The 25,880-nt window shown below is 43.3% G+C and overlaps 1 protein-coding gene across 22 annotated transcripts in view; it reads left to right on the top strand.

The window, feature by feature from the left end:
- DIS3L2 (DIS3 like 3'-5' exoribonuclease 2) overlaps window positions 1–25,880 on the top strand; it is a 1,051,599-nt gene that overhangs the window by 492,434 nt on the left and 533,285 nt on the right. For all 22 annotated transcript variants that reach the window (XM_073626503.1, XM_073626502.1, XM_073626498.1 and 19 more), the window contains one exon: window positions 10,781–11,028. In XM_073626503.1, the coding sequence (XP_073482604.1) occupies window positions 10,781–11,028 (248 nt within the window). The remainder of the gene's footprint in view (window positions 1–10,780; window positions 11,029–25,880) is intronic.

Here is a 25,880-nt window from a genome sequence, read left to right as displayed (position 1 = left end):
CTCTGGCATAATTTCCGGGATTCATGCTCCATGCTGACTCAGACGACGCAATTGCTTCACCAGTGTTCCCAGAGCCTGGGGTGTTCACCTGCTGGTTATCCTGGGACCTTCTGCTGCTGCATATCGTTATCCCTGGAAAGCTGTGATACACTGGGACCTCCTGATGCCGGATCACCTGCTTCATACATCCATGTTATGCCTCTTCTTATCCTTGATTCTGTAAGTGTTTTTAATCTTGTTTGGGGATATTAAAAGCTTTATTCTGCAATTAGAGGAGCCTTTTTTTCTTTTATCTGTTTTCTATTAGAGATTGCTTCCCTCTTTGAGTGCAGCCCTAAGTGTTTGAAGACCACTTCATCCATCCAACAAAGACACTGCCAGGTCCTGACATTCTGAGCGCCCTTGACATACGTTTTATCTTCTTTAAGAGGTTCCTCTGTCCACTCATTACCTGTATTAATGGCACCTGTTTGAACTTGTTATCAGTATAAAAGACACCTGTCCACAACCTCAGTCACACTCCAAACTCCACTATGGTGAAGACCAAAGAGCTGTCAAAGGACACCAGAAACAAAATTGTAGACCTACACCAGGCTGGGAATACTGAATCTGCAATAGGCAAGCAGCTTGGTGTGAAGAAATCAACTGTGGGAGAAATAACTAGAAAATGGAAGACATACAAGACCTCGATCTGGGGCTCCACGCAAGATCTCGCCCCATGGGGTCAAAATGATCACAAGAACGGTGAGCAAGAATCCCAGAACCACACTGGGGGGACCTAGTGAATGACCTGCAGAGAGCTGGGATCAACGTAACAAAGGCTACCATCAGTAACACATTACGCCGCCAGGGACTCAGATCTTGCAGTGCCAGACGTGTCGTCCTGCTTAAGCCAGTGCATGTCCGAGCCCGTCTGAGGTTTGCTAGAGAGCTTTTGGATGATCCAGAAGAGGTTTGGGAGAATGTCATATGGTCAGATGGAACCAAAGTAGAACTGTTTGGTAGAAACACAACTCATCGTGTTGGGAGGAAAGAGAATGCTGAGTTGCAACCAAAGAAAACCATACCTACTGTGAAGCATGGGGGTGGCAACATGCTTTGGGGCTGTTTCTCTGCAAAGGGAACAGGACGACTGATCCGTGTACATGAGACTGAATAAGGCCATGCATCGTGAGATTTTGAGTGCAAACCTCCTCCCATCAGCAAGAGCATTGAAGATGAAACGTGGCTGGGTCTTTCAACATGACAATGATCCCAAACACACCGCCCGGGCACCGAAGGAGTGGCTTCGTAAGAAGCATTTCAAGGTCCTGGAGGGGCTTAGCCAGTCTCCAGATCTCAACCCCATGGAAAAACCTTTGGAGGGAGTTGAAAGTCCGTGTTGCCTAGCGACAGCCCCAAAACATCACTGCTCTAGGGGAGATCTGCATGGATGAATGGGCCAACATACCAGCAACAGCATGTGAGAAACTTGTGAAGACTTACAGAAAACGTTTGACCTCTGTCAACAAAGGATATATAACAAAGTATTGAGAGGAACTTTTGATATTGACAAAATACTTATTTTCCACCATAATTTGCAAATAAATTCTTTCAAAAATCAGACAATGTGATTGGATTTATTCCACATTTTGTCTCTCATAGTTGAGGTATACCTATGATGACAATTACAGGCCTCTCATCTTTTTAAGTGGGAGAACTTGCACAATTGGTGGCTGACTAAATACTTTTTCGCCCCACTGTGTATGTTTGTGTGTATATATGTATGTGTGTGTATATATGGCACAGATTGAGTTTTTAAATGTTTTATTTTTTTACTATTTTCTTTATTTGCTTTGCAGGTATGGTATGTCTTACTGTTATATTGTAATGTTACTTTGCTTTATTGTTAACCATCATTTGCTTAGCAGGTACACCATTAAGTTGCAGCGTGGATTTATTTATCTTTACAGTAACAGCGTTTGCTCCCACGTTACATAAAGCCGTGACTCCAGTGCTGTAGGAGGTGATTTCCCCACCACAGTTAAAAACAAAACGGTGCATTTATGCCCATCATTAGAAGTGGGTGGATGAAGGGAGGTATTCTAATGGTGGGCATACCCACTGATCAATCTTTTTTTTTTTCGTTCAGCCCACAGGCTGCATGAAAAAAAAAATACAATATATGCCCAACAAAACCAGCAACGAACTGGTATGTTGCTGGACTTTGAGTGGTGGGAGGGAATGCCCCCCCTCCCCCCCACCGTCTTCCATGGTTTTCTCTGGCTCTCCTGTCCCAACAGGGAAACTGAAAATGCAACCGGTGGTTCCACCAGCTGACCATAGAGCTGATCAGAGACTAGAACGGCTCCAATCATCTCTATGGTCTAAGAAACCAGAAGCTACGAGCATTTCATGACTTAGATTTCGCCGGATGTAAACGGCGCTATTGGGAAAGCGTTTTATCACACCGATCTTGGTGTGGTCAGATGCTTTGAGGGCAGAGGAGAGATCTAGGGTCTAATAGACCCCAATTTTTTCAAGAGTATCTGTCACTACCTATTGCTATCATAGGGGATATTTACATTCCCTGAGATAACCATAATGATAAAAAAAAATGAAAGGAACAGTTTAAAAAAAAAGGACAATTAAAAAAAAAACCACCCCTGTCCCTCCTGCTTCTCGCGCAAAGGCGAACGCAAATGTCGGTCTGGCTTCAAATGTTCCAGCAATTGCACCATGCATGTGAGGTATCACCGCGAAGGTCAGATTGAGGGCAGTAATTTTAGCAGTAGACCTCCTCTGTGAATCTAAAGTGGTAACCTGTAAAGGCTTTTACAAATGTATGTAGTTTGTCGCCGCTGCACGTTTGTGCGCAATTTTAAAGTATGTCGTGTTTGGTATCCATGTACTGGGCCTAAGATCATCTTTTTTATTTCATCAAACATTTGGGCAATATAGTGTGTTTTAGTGCATTAAAATTATAAAAAGTGTTTTTTCCCAAAAAAAATTTGCTGCGCAAATACTGTGTGGGGAGAAAAAAAAAAAAAATGAAACACCCACCATTTTAATCTGTAGGGCCTTTGCTTTAAAAAAATGTTTGGGGGTTCAAAGTAACTTGCAAAAAAAATATATTTTTGAATGTAAACAAAGTGCCAGAAAGGGCTTTGTCTTCAAGTGGTTAGAAGAGTGGGTGATGTGTGATATAAGCTGCTAAATGTTATTGATTTCACGCCTCGCTGCCTATCGCAGTTTCGGAGGCCATGGGATGCCCAAATGGCACAACCCCCAAACCCCCCCCCCCCAAAATGACCCCATTTTGGAAAGTAGACACCCCAAGCTATTTGCTGAGAGGTATGGTGAATATTTTGCTGACCTCGCTTTTTGTCACACAATTTTTAAAAACAAATGAGAGCTGCACTCACCATGCCTCTCAGCAAATAGCTTGGAGTGTCTACTTTCCAAAATGGGGTCATTTGGGGGGGGGGGGGGGGGTTGGGCTATCTTGGCATTTTATGGCCTTCGAAACTGTGATGGGTAGTGAGGAGTGAAATAAAAAATTTACACCCTTAGAAAGCCTGAAGGCGGTGCTTGGTTTTCGGGGCCCTGTGCGTGGCTAGGCTCCCAAAAAGTCCCACACATGTGGTATGCCCGTACTCAGGAGAAGCAGCAAAATGTATTTTGGGATGCAATTCCATGTATAACCATGGCATGTGTGAGCAATATATCATTTAGTGACAACTTTTTGTAAAGAGAACTTTTTTTTTTTTTTTTCTTTTGTCACTATTCAATCACTTGGAACAAAAAAAATAAAATATTCAATGGGCTCAACATGCCTCTTAGCAATTTCCTTAGGGTTTCTACTTTCCAAAATGGGGTCATTTGGGGGGGGGTTTGTACTGCCCTGCCATTTTAGCACCTCAAGAAATAGGCAGTCATAAACTAAAAGCTGCGTAAATTCCAGAAAATGTATTCTAGTTTGTAGACGCTATAACTTTTGCACAAACCAATATATACGCTTATTGACATTTTTTTTTTACCAAAGACATGTGGCTGAATACATTTTGGCCTAAATGTATGACTAAAATTGAGTTTATTGGATTTTTTCTTATAATAAAAAGTAGAAAAGATAATTTTTTTTTCTGTTTATCGCAAAAAATAAGGCAATCAAATACCATCAAAAGAATGCTCTATTTGTGGGGGTACAGCATTTTATACATCCTATCTGTCTAAGAAAGACAAAAGTTTGAGTTGAGCAATGTTACTTAACTAATTATCAAGGTATGACAGCACTAAGGCTGATCCACACTTATACGTACAGTGCCACAAGCTACAACAAAAAATATTAAAGCCTCAATTGCTAAGAAAATCCCCCCGGAGGGGTGCGTTTTTTATATACATAATGACATTGTCAGTGTTACAAAGACTTTTATGTTTACCTGCCTTAGATGAGCCTTGTTGCGAAAGCAAAGAAGCCAGCTCCCACACAACGAGACCTGCCAAGAGCGCCAGGTCGGCTGCAGTCTCCTCTCTTTTGGGTCTGTATCAGACCTGAATACCGTGCCGCCATGCGCATGGGCTGATGTTGAAAAAAGGGAGGAGGGTGGGTCAATGAAAGAGGTGTGGCCTAAGGCAGTCGGCGCCGGGACTCGGCGTCCGCGTGGAGCACACGGCGCACACATGCTGGGACTCCAATCAGGCTTACACCTGGCTTTCACCTGAGAAGTCGTCTATAAAGCAGACGCTCTAATGACACAAGGTCTCTATCAGAGCAGCTGAAGTAAAGAGTCTACCACACAGGACACAGGATCGCTGGGCACGTAAGGGGTGTATACAGGCATTTCCAGTACAGGAAATACAATTGTTCAGCATCAAAGACTGAGCTGTAAGGTAGCATTTATTGCTAGACTATTGCTCAGCAAACTGTATATTTGTCTTAAAGTGCCTCTGCTTTTGTGCTTAGCATTATGACTTCCAGAGCTTCCACAAAGGTGCCAAAAATTCCATCCCCAGGCGCTGGGAACTCCAGTCATGCCTCCACACTGTCATCCTCTCCGGAGATGCCACATATGGCAAGCCAGGGTGAGTCATTGGAACCTATTGGTGGTGCAACTGCTTCTCACACTTCAGCCCCTGTATACGTGACTAAAGATGCATTTTCCTCTGCCCTGCAGGGCTTAGAAGGAAGATTAGCGGCTTTAATCGCATCCTCCATCCAAACGGATAGGAAGCATGCTAGATCCCCCTCCCCCACCTCAAACCCTTTACCAAAGGAACAGTGGGCACAGGATGAGGTATTACCCTCAGGTAATTACATGGAAAAACAAGCCGATTATTCCTCTGCGGGGGAAACAGTTGATGAACCTTTTACAACCTTGCAATCTAAGAGATTGATGGTACAAACTCTTACAGGGATGGTTCGCTCCGCTTTCATGCTACCCGTAACATAGTCAGATGAAAGTTCGGTTTCTTCCTTGGGTTCTTTAAAATCTTTACAGCAGGTCCATGCATTATTAGAAAAGCTTATTTATGCAGAATGGGATCAACCGGATCAGCATTTTCTCCCTCCAAAGAGATTCTCAGTTCTCAATCCCATAGAGAAGAAATTCACAAAAAGATGGAAGGTACCAGCAGTTGACGCTGCGATTTCCAGTGTGAATAACAATTTAACTTGTCCAGTAGACAATGCACAAATAAAAAGTTGGAATTTCTGTTAAAATCCTTTTTTTCCTTGGCAGGGGTCATTTCTCAGCCTGCAGTTGCTGCAATAGGCATCTGTCAGTCCCTAAAGGACCAGTTCAAAGAGACCCTTAAGGAGGTACCTGCACAACAGGCCCGTGAGTTGTCCGAACTACCGTGCTATGTTTTGCCATAGACTCCATGGAAGACTGTATTCACCAGGCGTCCTGCCTTGCGCTTGTGCTAATACACATGCGTAGGACCCTGTGGTTAAAAAGTTGATCAGCCGAAGCACTTTGCAAAAATCTTCTGACTAGTTTCCCTTTTAATGGGGAGCGACTATTTGGCGATGATTTGGATAAATACATCCAAATGATTTCTAGTGGATAAATTACTCTTTTGCCGGTCAAAAGAAATTATAAACATTCTTCATTTAAACTGACTTTCTCCTGCGCCAGGGGCATCCGCCTCTAGGCAGTGGCGACGGCCTCAGTCGTTGGACTCTGTAGGAAAACCTTAGGGTTAGGCCCAGGCTCAAAAGACGACCTGGGGCCGGGAATCTGCAAAGCAGAATACTAAAGCCTCATCATGAAGAGGCGTCCCCCCTCACCAGTGTGGGGGGAAGACTTCTGCATTACTCAGAAGTCTGGCAAAGGGAAATTCAGGACAGATGGGTCCTTTCCACGGTGTCTCTAGGGTACAAACTAGAATTTCGTGAGTTTCCACCATCTCGTTTTCTGAGATCAAACGTTCCCAAAGATCCAGGGAAAAGGCAATCCCTGTTTCAATCATTAGACCGATTATTGGCTCAGGGTGTGATCATACAGATCCCCACAATAGAGCAAGGTTTGGGGTTTTATTCAAACCTGTTTACGGTACCAAAACCAAATAGAGCTGTCAGACCCATTCTAGATCTAATTATCTAAATCAGTTCCTGAAAATCTGCTCCTTTTGCATGGAGTCAATCAGGTCAGTAGTTTCTATCCTACAAGGAAGAGAACTTCTGGCGTCCATTGACATCAGGGATGCATATCTGCATGTCCCTATATTTCTGCGATTCGAAGTAGAACAGCAGCGCTTTCAGTTTGTAGCCTTGCCTTAGGGCTAGCTACAGCACCCCGGGTGTTCACAAAAGTAATGGCCCCACCTCTAGACAGGCTAAGGGCACAGGGCAAAACGGTCTTGGCGTACCTAGACGATCTATTGTTGATAGACCAGTCAGTGGCTCACTTGGTGCAAAGTGTATGCATTTCAACCAGTTACCTGGAAAGTCTGGGTTGGGATTCTCAACCTAGAGAAGTCTTCCTTAAAACCGCTAAGAAAGCTTGGAGTATTTGGTCTTTATTATAGACACAGCCCAGAAAAAGGTCTTTTTGCCTTTGGCAAAGATCAGCTCCATACGAGAGCTAGTGCGGATGGTCAGGTCAAAAAGGTCCCTCAATTCGCCTTTGCATGAGGTTGTTGGGAAAGATGGTGGCTTTGAAGCAGTCCCCCATGTCCAGTTCCATTCGAGACTATTGCAAACCAGTATCATGTCTGCTTGGAACAAAACAATCCAAGCTTTGGACTTGTCAATGCGGCTGTCCCCAAGAGTGTCCCAAAGTCTCAGTTGGTTACTAACCCAGAATCTACTGAAAGGAAAATCCTTCAGACCAATTATCTGGAAAGTAGTAATGACAGATGCCAGCCTTTTAGGCTGGGGAGCAGTACTAGAGAAGACGACTGTCCAGGGACAGTGGTCAAGAACTGAAAGAGCCTTGCCCATCAATATCCTAGAGATTCGGGCATGGTGTCTGGCTCTGAAAGCCTGGAATATCATGTTAAGTGATTTGTCCTGTCAGGATCCAATCCGACAATGCCAGGGCTGTGGCCTATATCAATCACCAAGGGGGCACCAAGAGTTTCGGCACAAAGAGAGGTGAACCATATTCTAGCTTGGGCAGAAACGAATATTCCATGCCTATCGGCAGTCTTCATTCCGGGAATAGAGAATTGTCTTAAGTCGCCAGCAGTTATTCCCAGGGGAATGGTCTCTCCAACATTTTTCGGGCTGTTTGCCAAATATGGGGGACTCCGGACGTAGATCTTCTAGCGTCCAGATTTTAGTTAACTTTGTGTCCAGGACAAGGGATCCACTCGCATGCGGAACAGATGCTTTGTTGACCCCGTGGGATCAGTTCCCAATGATCTATACATCCCCCCCCTATTCAGTTGATGCCACAACTTCTTTGCAGGATCAAGCTGGAAAGAAAGCCAGTAATTCTGGTAGCACCAGCATGGCCCAGAAGGTCATGGTACGCAGAAATTGTAAATATGGCAGTGGAGGGTCCATGGTCTCTTCCACTAAGGCCAGACCAGCTCTCACAGGGGCCGATATTCCATCCTACTTTATGAACGCTAAATTTAACAGCCTGGCTATTGAAACACACATTCTGAAGAAACGTGGGCTTTCCGGGTCAGTTATCTCTACTTTGATTTAATGCAAGGAAGGAAGCTTCCAGAACTATACATTATAGAGTCTGGAAGGCTTATGTTTCCTGGTGTGAATCCAAGGGTTGGCACCCTTGGAGATATATCATATGCAGAATTCTTGCCTTTATACAATTAGGCATAGAGATGAAGTTGGCCCTAGGTACTATTAAGGGCCAAGTCTCAGCCTTATCGATTTTATTTCAAAGACCTCTTGCTACGCATTCTTTAGTCCGGGGTTTCATGCAAGGGGTAATGTGGATTAATCCGCCAGTTAAATCACCTTCGAGTCCTTGGGACTTGAATTTAGTTTTGTCAGTGTTACAAAAACAGCCATTTGAACCGATACAGCATATTCCCTTAGTCCTTCTGACAAGGAAGCTGGTATTTTTGGTTGCTATATCCTCAGCAAGGAGGGTTTCGGAATTGGCTGCTCTTTCTTGTAAAGAGCCTCATTTGATTTTTCATGAGGACAGGATGGTGTTACGCCCTCGTTCGGGTTTTTTACCAAAAGTAGTCTCAGGTTTCCACCTGAACCAAGATCTTGTCCTGCCATCGTTTTTTCCAAAACCATGTTCCAGGGAAGAAAAGTCACTACATTGTCTTGATGTGGTGAGAGCAGTGAAAATCTATTTAAATGCAACTGCTCAGATTTGTAAGACTGATATCATATTTATTCTGCCAGAGGGTCCTAAGAAAGGACAGGCAGCGTCAAAATCCACTGTCGCAAAGTGGATTCGGTAAGTTATAATTCAAAGGTATGATCCAAGGGGTAAGATTTCCCCGTTTCAAGTTAAGGCGCACTCTACCAGGTCGATTAGTGCTTCTTGTGCAGTGTCACACCAGGCCTCCATGGCTCAGATCTGCAAGGCCGCAACTTGGTCTTCAATAAATACATTCACAAAATTTTATCAGGTGGATGTAAGGAGGTATGAGGATATCGCCTTCGGGCGCAGTGTGCTGCAGGCAACAGTATAAGTCCTCAGGTTTGGGGGATGCCCTACGGTTTCTCTCCCTCCCTTCAAATAGCATTCCTATGGGACGTCCCATTAAGTTATTAGGCTCTGTGTCCCATGATGTATGATAAAGAAAATAGGATTTTTATAACAGCTTACCTGTAAAATTCTTTTCTTGGAGTACATCATGGGACACAAGTCCCTCCCCTCTTTTATGGGGTTTTAAGTATATTGCTTTGCTACAAAAACTGAGGCACTCCTGGAAGGAGGAGGGATTATATAGGAGTGCACTTCCTTGATTGGGTATACCAGTGTCAACACCTGAAGGTGGCCCATAAACCATTAAGTTATTACTTAGGCTCTGTGTCCCAGAGCCAAGAAAAGGATTTTACAGGTAAGCTCTTATAAAAATCAAATTTTTTAGCACTGATCGCTGTATTAGTGTCACTGGTTCCCAAAAACATGCCAAGTGTCACTTGGTGTCGGATTTGTCCGCTGCAATGTCGCAGTCCCTCTAAGTTGCTGATCACCACCATTACCAGTAAAGAAAAAATACAAATTCCATAAAAATATCCCCTAGCTTGTAGATGCTATAACTGCGCAAACCCAATCAATATAGGCTTATTGCAGATGTTTTTTTAACAAAAATATATATCTGAATACATACTGACCTCAATTTTTTGAATAAATGTTTTATTGGATGTGTTTTATGGCAGAAAGAAATTAAAAAGAATTTTTTTAAATTGTAGGTGTTTTTTTGTTTATAGCACAAAAAATAAAAACCGCAGAGGTGGTCAAATACCTCCAAAAGAAAGCTTTTTGTGTGCAAAAAAGAACATACATTTTATTTGGGTACAGCGTCTCATGACCATGCAATTGTCAGTCAACGTAACGCAGTGCCGTATCGCAAAAAAATGGCCTGGTCAGGAAGGGAGGTAAATCTTCCTGAGCTGAAGTGGTTAGTCATTAAGCCAACATCAAATGGTGTATTACCTGCTGTTCATATGCGCTCAGTCACTATGGGATTCATTTTCTGTGTTCTGCAAAAAACCTGGTTGATCCTGCGGTTCCGTCTCCCCCCTCCTGTCCAATACCCTCTCTACAGTTGGTGAATTTGCAGAGCAGTGTTGACAGCTAGTGCACATGCTCAGTTTTCAGTGAATTTTTTACCCTGAGCATTTCTTCCCTATCACATCTGAGCAGCCCATGTAACTAGTCACACATGAGGGCATATACACTGTAAAAAATAAAAGCCCACTAACCAGCTAAACACATTGAGGTGGGATATTACATTAAGACATGGGCTGGAGGGGTGTAATACAGCCTGTGACTGGCAGAAATCCACCCACATGTTGTTGCCATAAAATTAATAAAGATTTGATTTCAAATGTAGACAATTTCAAACAGTTTATTGATATTATTTTTACTCTGTATCCCAAAGGCTATTCTTATATTTTTTTAACGTGACCAATATCAGAAGACTAGAAGCTCCTCCTGCTTTTGTTTCCCCGAGTCATGTGACAATGTGACCATTGTATATAGATTAGGAAAAACAGTACTTTGATTTTTTTTTTTTAATTAAATTACAGTACCATCATCCACATACAGAAAGAATTGGTAATGTAAATGAAACCGTATTTAGTGTCACTTTAAATTTTTTGTTCATTTTAAGTTGTACATTTTTATTTTTATCATAGGTGGTTTACATTCTAGAGAAAAAACATTCAAGAGCAGCCACAGGATTCATTAAACCTATGACTGATAAGAATGGGGATCTTGCCAAGAAGTTTGCTTTGTTTTCACCTGTGGACCACAGACTTCCTCGAATACTTGTTCCTCTTGCTGACTGCCCTTCAGACTTTGTCACCCGACCACAAGATTATGCCAGTACCCTTTTTATCTGCCGCATAACTGCTTGGAGAGAGGACAGCAACTTTGCTGAAGGGTAAGAGTTTAATTTAGAGGTTTGCTTCCCTTTTGCCTTGGTGCTTTCTGAAAGCTGCTTAACGAATATTTGTAAAATATAAATGATAAAATATTCTTTGGAATATTACTGTCTGCAAATTCAGTTGAAGTGCAAGTAATTCTATAACTTCTTGGAATGATTTGAAATCAGATTTATTTATTTTACTATTAAGTCTCAGTCTTGTAACTTTTTTTTTCTGTGAAGATTTTTTTTGTTTTTTGTTTGCCCATAATGGAATTTGAAAGCCTCTAATGCAGGGAAGCCCGTAATACGATGGATCATGTGACTCCCAATTTGTTGTTCAAGATGCACCTGTAAAAAAAAAATTGAGTCTTAAGCCATGGCCTTAATGGCCAGCCATTCTCTTTAGCCACTCTGTGTGTTTGGAAATATTACCTAAATGTGGCTGGCCATATACTTTCAAGGTGTAAAGCACCTGTGCAGTCCTTTGCAAGTCCAGCCACCCTGTGTGTTCCTTTTTAGAAATTCTTTTCAAGGGTTTAATGTTTAGTAAGAATGAGAACAGCACTGACTAATCAACCATTTGGATGGAAAGAAGGTCTTGAAACACTGGAGCCCGACATGCCTGTCACAGCTGAACTTTTAGAATTTGGGAAGAGAGGAAAGAATAATTATGATGATGATTAGGAAAAGTAAGTGCATCTGACATGCATGTAATTGCTGGGTTAAGGGTTGCACAGAGGAAGCACCTTGGGTGCGGTTAATAAACCGCAGAAAACTGCTCAAACTGAGAGAGTCACGATTTGCTAAAATCACTAGAGGAATTCATGGCTTAAATTTTGACTAGTTCATTTAAAGTTTGAGGTTCAGTTTGGGCATCAAAGCTGCAGTCCAAAAACAATAGCGTTTCAAGAACTACTCTGATATTGCGTGATTTCATAAATTAATTTTACCCTTATTAATATTGCTTGCTACATTAATGGCTTTACTAAAATAATTGTAGCGTGGGAAACACGTGTGTGTATTTTTTCTGGTGTGGAATGTATTGTATAGCATGGCATTCAAATGCACACGATAAATTCGTGTATGTATTGCTCTTTCATCTGCCTTGTTTAAATTACTATGTAAAAAAAAAAGCAGGAAATGTGTGGAATAAAATGCGGATTATTTGCACTGCAGTGTTTACCACTACATTAACTCGTACACTGCCAGACCACGTCGCAATTTTTTTTTTACATTTTTTTTTACATTTTTATTTATCTACTTTTGTCTTGTATACATGGTATTTATGATGTTGAGAGCTTTGGAACTTCAAGCTCAAAACACACAAATGTTTAAGGGGCCGAAGACTTTAATCCAGTAATAGACTTTTTTAAAAAGCTAACGTTCTCTTAAAATATTCAGATATGGTAGTGATTTTATTTTCTTTAATGTTGAAAACTTCACTTCACCGAAAGGGCAAATTCTGCTTTAACGCCTCTGCCCCTTATCACTTTGGCCTACATTCATTTTTTGGGGGGAGGGAGCGTGTAATGGCTTTAGACCGTTACCCGCTCCCACCGAGTTGAAGTTCGGTACGCACTCCTTTGCCTGCAGCCTTCTGGGACCAGTCACAGGTCCCAAGAGGCTGCAGAACCATTCATAAAATGCAGCGCGGTTCACACATATGCATTGGAAATCCGGCTGTGAAGCCACAAGAAGTCGCTGCTGGTTTCCCTTGGTAAGCATGCTGGTGCCAGGGACCTAAAGACTGGTGAACAAACCGGCTTAGATGAGGGTGGCACTGGATCCTTTGACAGGTAAGTTCCCCTTTATTAAAGTGACATTAAAGCTTCATTATTTCTTTTTTTAAACTAAAATAACAAACCTGTCATACTTGCCTGCTCTGTGCAATGATTTTGCACAGAGCAGCCCCGATCCTCTTCTTCTGGGGTCCCCTGCCGGTGCTCCAGGCTCCTTTTCTGCAAGTGTCCCCATGGAAATCCGCTTTCCATGGGTGCACTGGTTCAGGCTCATTCCTGCGCCACCCTGTTCACACAGAACGGGTGGCTCGGCACAGCATGTGATTGACCAAGCAGGAGCCAATGTCTCCCTCTGCTATCAACTTGCCCAGGAAGGAGGTAGATGACTGTGAGAGCCACTGCTTTCGAGCATGTCGCTGGATCAGATTGGGCTCAGGTAAGAATAAGGGGTGGGGGGATTCTGCAGCACAGAAGGTTTTTTTATCTTAATGCATAGAATGCATTAAGGTGAAAAACTTTAAGTCTTTAGAACAGGGTCTGAAACTGGCAGCCCTCCAGCTGTTGCACAACTACAAGTGCCATCATGCTTGTAACTGTCAGCCTTGCAATGTCTCATGGGACTTGTAGTTTAGCAACAGCTGGAGGGCCGCCAGTATGAGACCCCTGCTTTAGAACCAATTTAAAAGTCAGTCAGCTACAGTATTTGTAGCCGCTGACTTTACATTTTTCATATAGCCTGAAGATCCTCTTTAAGGCTTAGTCATTGCCATCTATTGAATCTTCCCGAATACTAAATTTCATGTTAGGATATTCTTAAATACCTTGTGCATAACTGGGAGCTGGAAATACAAGGTTGCATTATAATCCACTTCATGTCTCTCTGATTATTGTAAAAAGATGTGGATAAATTGGGAAAGATGAAATTCATCTTTACCAACCTACTCTTGTGCTTTTCATTTACATTCTAGGACATTTTGGTCTATTCATTGTAACAATTTTGCTGTTGGGGGATACATGTGCTCCTTAATTATCCAAACTATGTCACAGAATCTCATCTTCATTAAAGTAACAAACTGAATTTATTCGAAAAAGGTTACCAAGCAATAGCATCATGTCTTGATCTACTAGCTGAAACAATTGATTCTCCTATTAGGAAACAATCTAGAAAGTTCAAAAAAGATTACCCTTCTTTGAGCAAACAATGGGACTTAAGCCTAGTACAGGCGGTCCCCTAGTTACAAACATCCGACTTACAAATGACTCCCATTTACAAACGGAGGGAGACAACAGATAGTGACATGAAATCTACCCCTAAGAAGGGAAATTCTCTCCTGTAAGAGTTATTATGGGAAAAAGGTACCTACATCGATGTTTTATTATCACCAATCCTTGTTTTCACAGCAACCCAACATTTTCAAAATCCAATTGTCATTGGGACAGAAAGTGAGGTGAAATCTTCTGAATAGGGGCACAGACAGCAAAACAAATTTTACAGGGATGTTAACCCTTTACTATGCTATCCAAAAAGCTTAAAAATATTTTTTTTGGCTGGAGCTACGATTAAAAAATGTACCTGTTCCGACTTACAAATTCAACTTAAGAACAAACCTATCTTGTTTGTAACCTGGGGACCGCCTGTAAACGCTGCTAGTTTTTTTTTTTTTTGCTCAACCCAGCAGGTTTAATGAAAATAAAACTGACAGCTCAGGTTGGAGCTGCTGTATTAACAATCTGATGTTAGTACAGCAATCTCCCCTGCGGAGTATTCTGGCAGGGGGGCTGTCCCCCTCAGAACACAATAGGGTCAGTGCTCTCAGCCTTTGCCTGAGAGCGCTGAATGGGAGCCGGTCCGCAGACCTTTTTTGGTCATGCCTCTTGGACAGAAGCCAACTGAACGGCTGGCTTCTGTCGGACCAGCTGCTGTACACACAGGCCAAAGGTCGGCCGACTTCTATTGAGCTGGCTGATGCTGTCTGACATTCTGCCCGTGTATATGGGGCTTTAGAATCTACAAAGACTGACGGTCACTTAAACTGCCTATACACTGAAATTTGGCCGCTTCAGCAAAGACCAGTCGACTGTAGTGTCTGCTCAACAGAAGTCGATGGGATGTGCTTGAAATCTTTTGTTGATGAGCAACTACAGCCGCTGAACAGTGTGCATTACCTCGGTATGGGGAATTCCTTCACTCACCATTTGTCTGGATAAGGAATCTTTTTTTTTTTTTTTTTTTTTTTTGTCATTCAGCCCACTGTCTGAAAAAGACAGTCTATGGCCATCTTTCTTCTGGTTTGATAGTTGGGTGGGTCCATAAAGCATTGGGTTATGAAATACAGATCCCTCTTTGCTATACTTTTTGACAGGCTTTTGTTTGGGCAGGAATGTTATGTCTTATTCCAGGCAAACTTAAGAGGAATTAAAACACATATCAGCTTTATCCACCAAGCCCATGACAAAATTTATGTAAACTGCTGACACACTGTCCATGTTTTCTCTTTTTCATTGTCAGATCACAGGTTTAACATGACATAAGAGATGAATAAGTCCCAACTAGTTCATCATCTTTGCCTTATACACTTGTGCACTTGACTTGATCTCAGCTATAATAACATGTTGTGTTTATGTAACTTTTTTCAGCTATATAGTCTTTTTCAGTTATGCTTCTAAAAAATCATGCAAGCAGTGATGAGAACAGAGGGCAGTAAGCGGTTACTATCACATTTTCAACAAGCGTAACATTAAAGCCTAACTCTGGGCAGGAAAAAACTATCCCATGCAATAGGGCTGTGCCTGCACTGCAAGGGTTAATTTCATTTTGTTCAGGGAAAGGGAAAGCTGTTTTAGGTGCCTGATTCTCTGCTCCCACACCACCCCCCATGATCCATAGGTGGATTGTCCCTCAGCATCCACATATCCAGCACAGGGATGCAGAAAATGTAGGGACTGGTCTGGAAGTGGGGAGGAGCAGAGTATCACGTAAGTATACAGTATTTTCTATTGTTCCCCTTGACCAAAATGGGCAGTTAATCCTTGCAGTGTGGGCACAATGCCACTGCATGGGGTCATTTTATTTGCCTGGATTTGGGCTTTGAAAGAGAAATCCATAAAGTCATATTAACCACTTGCTTACTGGGCACTTAAACCCCCCTCCTGTCCAGACCAATTTTCAGCTTTCATCGCTGTCGCACTTTGAATGACAATTGCGTGGTCATACAACACTGTACCCAAATTAAATTTTTATCATTTTTTTTCCCCCACAAATAGAGCTTTCTTTTGGTGGTATTTGATCACCTCTGTGGCTTTTATTTTTTGTTAAAAAAATTTAAAAAGATTGAATTAAAAAAAAATATATATTTTTTTAAATATTTTGTTATAAAATTTTGCAAACAGGTAATTTTTCTCTTTCGTTGATGTATGCTGATGAGGTTGCACTAATGGCTGTCACTGGGCGGCACTGGTGGGCGGCACTGGTGGGCACAGATGAGGATACTGATTTGGGACTGATGTCCCTTGCACATAAGCCGGTGATCTACTTTTTTTTTCTCCTCACGCTAACAGGAAAAAAAATTGTTACCGAGCTTTAGTTTAAACACGTGATCAGCTATCATTGGCTGATAGCTGTTCACGTGTTAAGGGGCCTGGGATCAGCCCCTTACTCTGATATGTGATTACCCGAGTCTCGGTGATCAGAGCGCGCCCTGCAGGATGTCTACATCAGATGTCACCCCTTTACATCAGATGTCACCATCAGAACCACCCCCATTAGATGTCCCCCCGTACTCATAGCTCTCACACAAGTCACCTGTCATCAACCTTTAGAGCTGCAGGGATGAGTCAGAGAAACTGGAAGTGAAGTTGAAGGCACAGGCTCCGCTAATAGCACACCACAGCAGAGAACAATTCAATAGAGGGAGTTTTCAGGGCGCAGAGCTCAGCGCCCCGAGGACTTTCTAAGGGCCCTTTCACACTGGGCCGCCCATAGCGTCGGCGGTAAAACGCCGCTATTTTTAGCGGCGTTTTACTGTTGGTTTAGTGGCGCATTTCGGCCGCTAGCAGGGCGCTTTTACCCCCCGCTAGCGGCCGAGAAAGGGTTAAAACCGCCTGCAATGCGCCGCAATAGTGGTGTTTTGCTGGCGGTATCCCAGCGCTGCCCCATTGATTTCAATGGGGAGCAACTGTGGAGGAGCGGTAAACACACCGCTCCTTCACCGCTCCAAAGAAGCTGCTGGCAGGACTTTTTTTCCCGTCCTGCCAGCGCAGCGCTCCGGTGTGAAAGCCCTCGGGCTTACACACTGGAGACAATGCCGCAGCTGTTTGAGAGCGGATTGCAGGCGCTATTTTTAACGCTATAGCGCCTGCAAAACGCCCTCGGTGTGAAAGGGGTCTAAATGAAGCCAATAATTTCTTATTTGCAAGCACACACTTAAAGGGCCAGTTTTTTCAATTTTTTTGATGATACTGCCTGTAATCCACAGCTGCGCTTGTTCTGTCCTTGGTGAAGGGATGTGTCTCCCCTCCAATCAGGCCTCAGAGCTATCTGCTGTGTGAGGTCTTTGAATCCCTGCCCCTACTCATAGATCTAAAGTAAGATCATTGTGTCTGTGTATTCAGAACAGCAGATAAAAGCTTTTCAGCAAGACCATAATCTCAAACACAAAGCCGAGAAAACTCTCAATTGGTTTCAATTGGTATGTATATATGTATGTATAGATAGATATAGATATTATTATTATTATTATTATTATTATTATTCAGGATTTATATAGCGCCAACAGTTTACGCAGCGCTTTACAATATAAAAGGGAGACAATACAGTTATAATATAATACAATACAATAGGATTAAGAGGGCCCTGCTCAGAAGAGCTTACAATCTAATAGATATAGATATAGATATACACACACAGTTGTGCTCATAAGCTTACATACCCTGGCAGAATTTGATTTCTTGGTCATTTTTCAGAGACTATGAATAACGCAAATATTTCTTTCACTCATGGTTAGTGTTTAGCTAATGCATTTATTAACTGTGTTTACTCTTTTTAAATCATAATGACGACAAACTACCCAAATGACCAGGGTATGGTTTACATACCCTGGTGATTTTGGCCTGATAACGTGCATACAATTTGACACAAAGGGGTTTGAATGGCTATTAACCGCTTGCCGACCAGGCGCCGTCATTTTACTGCTGTGTGTGTGTGGATGCGCTGCTCCCATCTATATACTCTTTCCAATATTTGTGTACCCTATCTATTAAACGTATTCTTATTTTGTATACAACATACACCTGTAGAAAATCATCACATTAAGCCAAAGACATATGAAACATTATATAAAGATCATATAAAGATCCGGTGACATATATCACATTATAATAGAATCCCCAAATATATGCTTGCAAATCTTCCGTCAGTTGCCGTGATTGGCGTGCCTTTGTATTAATTTCAGTATGAAGTGACTTAGTGCTCCACCACCACCTGTGAGATTGGCCACTCACCAGATATTTCTTTAAAATTGCAACTTTGGTTCATTCATAGGGATAACCACTCCACTCAAAGGGAACTTCTTCAATGGCTATATTTGGACCTTAGTATTCCTCATATAAAATATGGATGAAAACGATCATCGCACAATAACGTTTAAAACTTTTTATTGTGTAAAACAAAGAAAAAACTATGCACTCACATTTACAAGTGCCATCGAGCCGGCACAGAGCTTTTCCAGCAGTTAGGGATGGGTAGGAGCTGCAGCCCGATTTACCTAGTGTGTGCTGTGCGACCTCCGTGTACCGCTTGTACCGCTTGTATTTCACCCCTCGTGTTCGTTCGCGTCCTCACCAACCACGCTCGTTCCCGGTCACGTGGGTACAAAAAACTCCCAGCAGCCTCTACGCGTTTCGCATCACAATATGCGTCATCAGGAAGCCGTCATTTTACTGCAGCAGGTCGGCACGATCCCGCGAACCGTCGTAGCTATACGTCGGCTCGAGGGATCTGGATAGCAGGCGTGCGCCCGCTGCACAGCGGGGGTGCCGATGCTTGTGGCAGACGGTCGCGATGACCACCTGCCACGAGCGATCGTGAGCAGGAGACACTGAACAGGAACGAGTGTGTGGTAAACACACACTTCCCTGTTCTGAGAGGAGTGACAGATCATGTTCCTATTAGCTAGGAACCACGACCTGCCACGTCCTCTAATCAGTCCCCTCCCCCTTCAGTTAGGATCACCTCCCAGGGAACACAGTTACCCCCTTGATCGCCCCCTAGTGTTAACCCCTTCACTGCCAGTGACATTTTTACAGTAATTAATGCATTATTATAGTACTGATCACTGTATAAATGACAATGGTCCCAAAAATGTGTCAAAATTGTCCGATGTGTCTGCCATAATGTCAGTCACAATAAAAATGGCAGATCGCTACCATTATTAAAAAAAAAATAATATATATTATACACAGTTGTGCTCATAAGCTTACATACCCTGGCAGAATTTGATTTCTTGGTCATTTTTCAGAGACTATGAATAACGCAAATATTTCTTTCACTCATGGTTAGTGTTTAGCTTAGTTTAGGAGGCACTTGAAGAAAGATGGGCTGCATGATCGAGTCGCCAGAAAAAAAGCCATTACTACGCAAATGCCACAAAGTATCCCACTTACAATACGCCAAACAGACAAGCCTCAGACCTTCTGGCACAAAGTCATTTGGCGAGATGAGACCAAAATTTAGCTTTTTGGCCATGACCATAAATGCTACATTTCAAGAGGCGTCAACAAGGTCTATGATGAAAGGTACACCATTCCTACTGTGAAACAGAGGTGGATCGCTGATGTTTTGGGGATGTGTGAGCTACAAAGGCACATGAAATTTGGTCAAAATTGATGGCAAGATGAATGCTGTATGTTATCAAAAAATACTGGAGGAATATTTGCATTCATCAGCCAGGAAGTTGTGCATGGGACGTACTTGGACATTCCAACATGACAATGATTCATAACACAAGGCCAAGTCGACCTGTCATTGGCTACAGCAGAATAAAGTGAAGGTTCTGGAGTGACCATCTCAGTCTCCTGACCTCAATATCATTGAGCCACTGTGGGGAGATCTCAGACGTGTGCAGTTCATGCAAGACAGCCCAAGAATTTACATGAACTGGAGGTTTTTTCCCCAAGAGGAATCTGCAGCTTTACAATCTGAGAAGATAAAGAGCCTCATCCACAAATACCACAAAAGATTTCAAGCTGTCATTGATGTTAAAGGGGGCAATACACGGTATTAAGAACTGGGTTATGTAAACTTTTGATCAGGGTAATTTGGGTAGTTTCTGTTGTCGTCGTGATTTAAAGAGTAAACAGTTGATGGATAATAAATGGCTTCAGCCAAACACTAACCATTAGTGGAAAAGTTTGTTTAATCATTCATATCTCTGAAAAATGGCCAAGAAATCATAAATTCTGCCAGTGTATGTAAATTTATGATCGTGTGTGTATGTATGTGTGTATATATATATATATATATATATATATATATATATGTGTGTGTGTGTGTGTGTATATATATATATATATATATATATATATATATATATATATATATATATATATAGCATTGGCTCAATCATGCCAATGGTTTTGAAAATACCTGATTGTTGCTTTGAGGTGGTAAGGCCTCATGCACACTGGGTATTTAACCGCAGTGCATGAGATACTGGCATTTTGTTGATACAATGCTCAGAGGCACTGTCCAGCCCTGCTACTTGTTGCACTCTGAGGCGCTAAAAGCTGCTCCATCTGGATGTTGGTAATGGACAGGGCAGTATGCACTCTGACATCAATACTGTGAACAAGCTACTTGCATACTGTGCATTTGTCCCTGGGAACATACTGTGCTAAATGTTAGTACTACTCTCTGCACACCCCAGTTCTTTTCAGCTGCAGCTTTCAGGCTTTCTTAGCGTTTTACAGGCTGCCAGCAGTGGTGCGTCTATGCTTTTTGCCCGCATGAAATGCCAGGATCTTATGCACAGGGGCTAAACTCGAAGTGTGCATGAGGTCTAAAAAATGTTTTGTCTGTAGACCAACCTTGACAAATAACAATAAGGAGCAGTACAACGCCCCTTAAGAAAAGGGGGTATTCTGCTGACCAGGCCAAATAACTGCAATGCTGTATCACTTGTATACATCTGCTGAACATTCTGAAAGTGTCTAGTGGCTGCATTTTCATTTTTGTGCTTTTATTATAGCAACAATAAGGCTGGTTCTTTATCATTGGAGAATCTAGGCTGATAAAGGGTTCTCACCTCAGACCTTTGTCACCTAATCCAGAAATAATTACGATTGGATTCCAGAGTGGGATTAAAGAAATGGTAAAAAATGAAGGGTGATATCGGAACCCAAAACAAAAGTAGTGGTGACAGCTGAAAGCTGCTAATATGGTGATGGCTTGTTATGTCAATATGTGATCACTCCCCCTAAGAACAGGAAACGTGTAGTTGAGGTTAGCACAGTACACCGGGTATCCACACTTTGATGGGCAAAGCCTGGACTTTATGTACAGTCCAGCATTGAACAGGTGAGACAGGGTTTACATCTGTTACTATGTAAATGGGTCTGTTTGGAATGAAAATTTTCAAACTTGGTGCTAAAATTCAACCACTCAGAGCGCCGTCTCAGATGGATGACCAGATGTCACATCACGTGACTATTCGCACACTTTATTGCCACTTCCGCCCAGTCAGATTTTGGGCATCCCCTGCAACAAAATCAATGTTCTTTCTCGTACATCACGGGACACAGAGCCTCAGTAATTACTGATGGGTTATAGGCTATCACTAAGTGATTGGACACTGGCACACCCTAGACAGGAAGTTCAACCCCCTATATAACCCCTCCCCTTTACTGGGGATACCTCAGTTTTTTCGCCAGTGTCTTAGCTGTTGGTCACGAATAAGATGTGCTGTGCTGAGCTCCAAAGAAATATCCTATACTGGGGCAAGCCATGCAACCGGATCCATTCAAAGTGCTTTTTTAGGCCAAATTGGATGGTACCCGGGCCTCGTGTCTGAAGAAACAAGGTTTTACCTGTAACGCTTCTCTTTTTAGAGAGCTGGACCCTGGGATCCAGTATTTGTTTTTTTCAGCCATATCCCTGGTGGGGTGCTTTACGGGGCCAGATCTGCGGATCCTCCTGTTCAAGGAGGCCCCAGTCTCTGAAGGTTTTTTCAAATGGAGCCCACCGTGAGAGGTGAAGATTGGGTCTGTATAACAGAACCCTAGAGCTGGATAAGGTAAGGGAGACTCAGGAATTTTTTTACATTCTAGTAGGTTTTCTCCTTTAAAGCAGGGTTCCACTCAAATTTTTAACTTAATCTTGCCCCCTTCAGTTAATTGCATAGATGTTCAAATGCCGTAGGAAATTTTTTTTAATCACTGTAATTACCTTTATATTGTACTTTATTGTGGCACTTCCTATCTCTCCTCCCATGGGAGTAGGCGTCTTTATTGCCTTTCCCCGGCACCGCACTGTCTCCTGGGAGCTTAGTATCAGGCTTCCCAAGATTCAGTGTGGAAACAATGATCATGCGTGTGAGCAAGCTGTGAATGAACAGCATTCACTGCATCCAGGAAATCAATGCTTGTGGGCTTCACATGCCCACAAGCAAGATGGAAACAGCCAGCATCACATTTTTTAAGTTATTCTTCAGTACGAAAACAGAGGCGGAAATATTACACCCAAACTGAGTATTATTTTGGGGTTAGCAAAGTGTCTCAATGACCTAAAAAAAAAAAAAAAAAAAAAAAAAAAAAAAAAATTGGTTGCCGGACTCCCGCTTTAAGTAAATGTATGCTATGCCTATTGTCGCAACCGGGGGCTGTCAAGAGCACATACCTTTCATGCCTATTCCGTCCGTCTCAGTGTCCACGCTGTACGCTCCTCCAGCCAGGCTCCAGGTAGGATGGGTTGGGGGGTTCTCTCCTGAAGGATTCTCCCCCCATGGCTTAGGGGGGCCAGGGTGGCCTGAGCAAGCAGCGGTAGTATACCACGCCACCGCCACTACCACCATTTTTTAGCAGGTTCCCATCCACCGGCCCTTCTCTCTCTCCTCCCCCCCCAGCCTCCCCTCCATGCTTGTCCCGAGGATCGGAGCCTCGGCTCGCTCGGGAAGGCACACGTTTTTGAAAAAAGCAGGGGGGGGTGGGAGGGGGGCTGAGCATTAGCGCGACGTCCGGCGTGATTAAACGCCCACATTGCTGGCTATACAGGCTATAAAGTGCACTCTCTTTCAGGTGCACACAGCCTATGGAGGGACACAGTAGCTGACGGGCACATGTGAGGTGGGACACAGGTATTCTCCCAGGCAGCATTTACTTAAAACACCAGACTGAGCATTGGTAGCAGCGGCAGTTGCTGAACTACATCGCTCAGCAGTCAGTTTTTTTTGTGGTACCTCCTTCTTTGTTGCTTGGCACTATGGGTAGAAGAGGTACAAATACCCCGAAAACCAGAGGCTCTAAGGGATCTCCCTCAGGCTCTGAGGACCCCCCTTCTGCAGCACCTTTCCCCCCCTGAAGGACCTGGGATGTCTGGTCAGGGTGAGCCGTCGGGGTCGGGCTGTATCTGCTTCTGGCACTTCAGCCCCTGTATACATTACGCAAGAGGTTTTTTCCTCAACCATTAATGGATTAGAGGAAAGACTCTGGGGGGGAGGAATCCCTCTCAGAGGATCGGGATGAGACTGATGATTCCTCTTCTGAGGAATCAAGTGGAGAAGGGCCCTCTTCAGCTTCTCAGGATGAGAAGGTGTTAGTGCAAATTCTTGCTGGATTGGTCCGCTCCACATTTAAGTTACCCGTATCTGAGTCAAAGAACCCTCCTTCTTTGGGTTCACTGAAGCCTCCTCAAACACATGCTTTTCCTGTTCATAGTTTAATAGAAAAGCTCATTTATGCTGAGTGGGATCACCCAGATGAAAACTTTTTAGGCGGAAAAAAATGTTTAACACTTTATCCTATGGAGGAAAAATTTAGAAAAATGTGGGGTATACCGGCAACTGACGCTGCCATTTCCTCCGTTAATAAAAGCCTGACTTGTCCTGTCGACAATACTCAGATGCTTAGGGATCCAACTGATAAAAAAAAATGGAATTCCTGTTAAATGTTTTTTCCTTGGCAGGTTCAGTAGCTCAACCTGCAGTGGCAGCAATCAGTGTCTGTCAATACTTGGGAGACCATGTTAAACAGGTCCTCAAAGTTTTACCCAAACAGCAAGCCCGGGGGTTGGCCAACCTTCCAGCGGCTTTGTTTTGCTGTTGACGCAATCAGAGATTATATCATGTAAACCCCTCGTCTTTCGCTTGGGTTGTTGCATATGCGTAGAATCTTATGGTTGAAAAATTGGTCACCCGAATCACCATGTAAGAAGCTTCTGGCTGGATTTCCATTTCGTGGTGCAAGGCTGTTTGGAGAGGATTTGGACAATTATATCCAAAAGATCTCTAGTGGAAAAAGCACACTCTTACCAGTTAAGGAAAGGAGTAAACGTCCCTCTTTTAAACAGGCTCTTTCCCCAGTGCCAGGAGCATCAGCCTCCAGGCAGTCGCAACGGCCTCCTCCGTCAAGCTCAAGAAATAAATTTCAGAGTAGACCCCAGGAACAAAAGTCCTGGGGGAAGAAGCCTACTAGACAAAACGCTAAAGCCTCTTCATGAAGGAGCGCCCCCTCTCCCTCGTGTGGGGGGAAGACTGCTACAGTTCTCAAAGCTCTGGCAGGAAGATTTCCAGGACAGATGGGTGATCTCCACGGTAACTCTAGGTTACAAACTGGAGTTCCGAGTATTGCCCTCTCCTCGTTTCCTCAGATCAAATGTCCTCAGAGATCCAGAGAAAAAGCAGTCTCTCCTAGCATTGGAGCGGCTATTGTCGCAAAAGGTCATCGTGATTGTTCCCACGGAAGAGCAGGGATTAGGGTTTTATTCAAACCTTTTCACGGTTCCAAAACCAAATGGTGATGTCAGACCCACTCTGGATCTAAAGGATCTAAACCGATGCCTAAAGATTTGATTCTTTCGCATGGAATCAATTCGATCAGTAGTCTCCATCCTACAAGGAGGAGAACTTCTGGCGTCAATAGACATCAAGGATGCCTACCTGCATGTACCCACTTTCCCTGCTTATCAAAATTGCGTTTCGAAGTAGAAAAACGCCACTTTCAGTTTATAGCCCTGCCTTTCGGGCTAGCCACTGCACCTCGGGTGTTTAAAAGATCTTGGCTCCTCCTCTGGCCAGATTAAGGGCCCAAGGTATAACAGTCATAGCAGTCATAGCATACCTAGACGACCTGCTCTTGATAGACCGGTCGGTAGCCTGCCTGGACCAGAACGTGGTCACCACAGTCAACTACTTTAGAATACCTAGGTTGGATTCTCAACTTAGAAAAGCCTTTTTTTAAACCCAGTAAGAAGACTAGAGTATTTGGGCCTGGTCATAGATACAAGCCAAGAGAAGGTATTTTTACCTTTAGACAAAGATCAGTGCCTTAAAAGAACTGATTCAGGTAGTCAGGACAAAAAAGGGTCCTTCTGTTTGCCTTTGTATGAGGCTGCTGGGAAAGATGGTGGCTTCATTCGAAGCAGTTCCCTATGCTCAGTTTCATTCGAGACTGCTGCAACACAGTATGCTGTCTGCCTGGAACAAGAAAGTGCAGGCATTAGATTTTCTGATGCGTCTGTCTTTTACAGTGCGTCAGAGCCTCAGTTGGTGGTTAAATACCCGAAAACCTGCAAAAAGGGAAATCCTTTTTACTGGTTACCTGGACAGTGGTAACAACGGATGCCAGTTTTTCGGGTTGGGGAGCAGTTCTGGAACAGTCTGCGGTCCAAGGGGAATGGTCCAAAACCGAGAGGACCTTACCCATCAACATTCTGGAGATCCGTGCGGCGTATCTAGCCCTAAAGGCCTGGACTCTCAGGCTACAGGGTTGCCCTGTCAGGATCCAGTCCGACAATGCCACAGCAGTGGCTTATATCAATCACCAAGGAGGCACAAAGTCGTGCAACTCAGGGAGAAGGGAACCAGATTTTAGTCTCGGCAGAAAAGCATGTGCCATGCATATCGGCAGTCTTCATTCCGG

Source organism: Aquarana catesbeiana, linkage group LG04, assembly GCF_042186555.1.
Source record: "Aquarana catesbeiana isolate 2022-GZ linkage group LG04, ASM4218655v1, whole genome shotgun sequence".
Classification (NCBI taxonomy): Eukaryota; Metazoa; Chordata; class Amphibia; order Anura; family Ranidae; genus Aquarana; species Aquarana catesbeiana.
The sequence above is the reverse complement of the archived record's forward strand: the minus strand, read 5'-3'. Positions and strand labels throughout refer to the sequence as shown.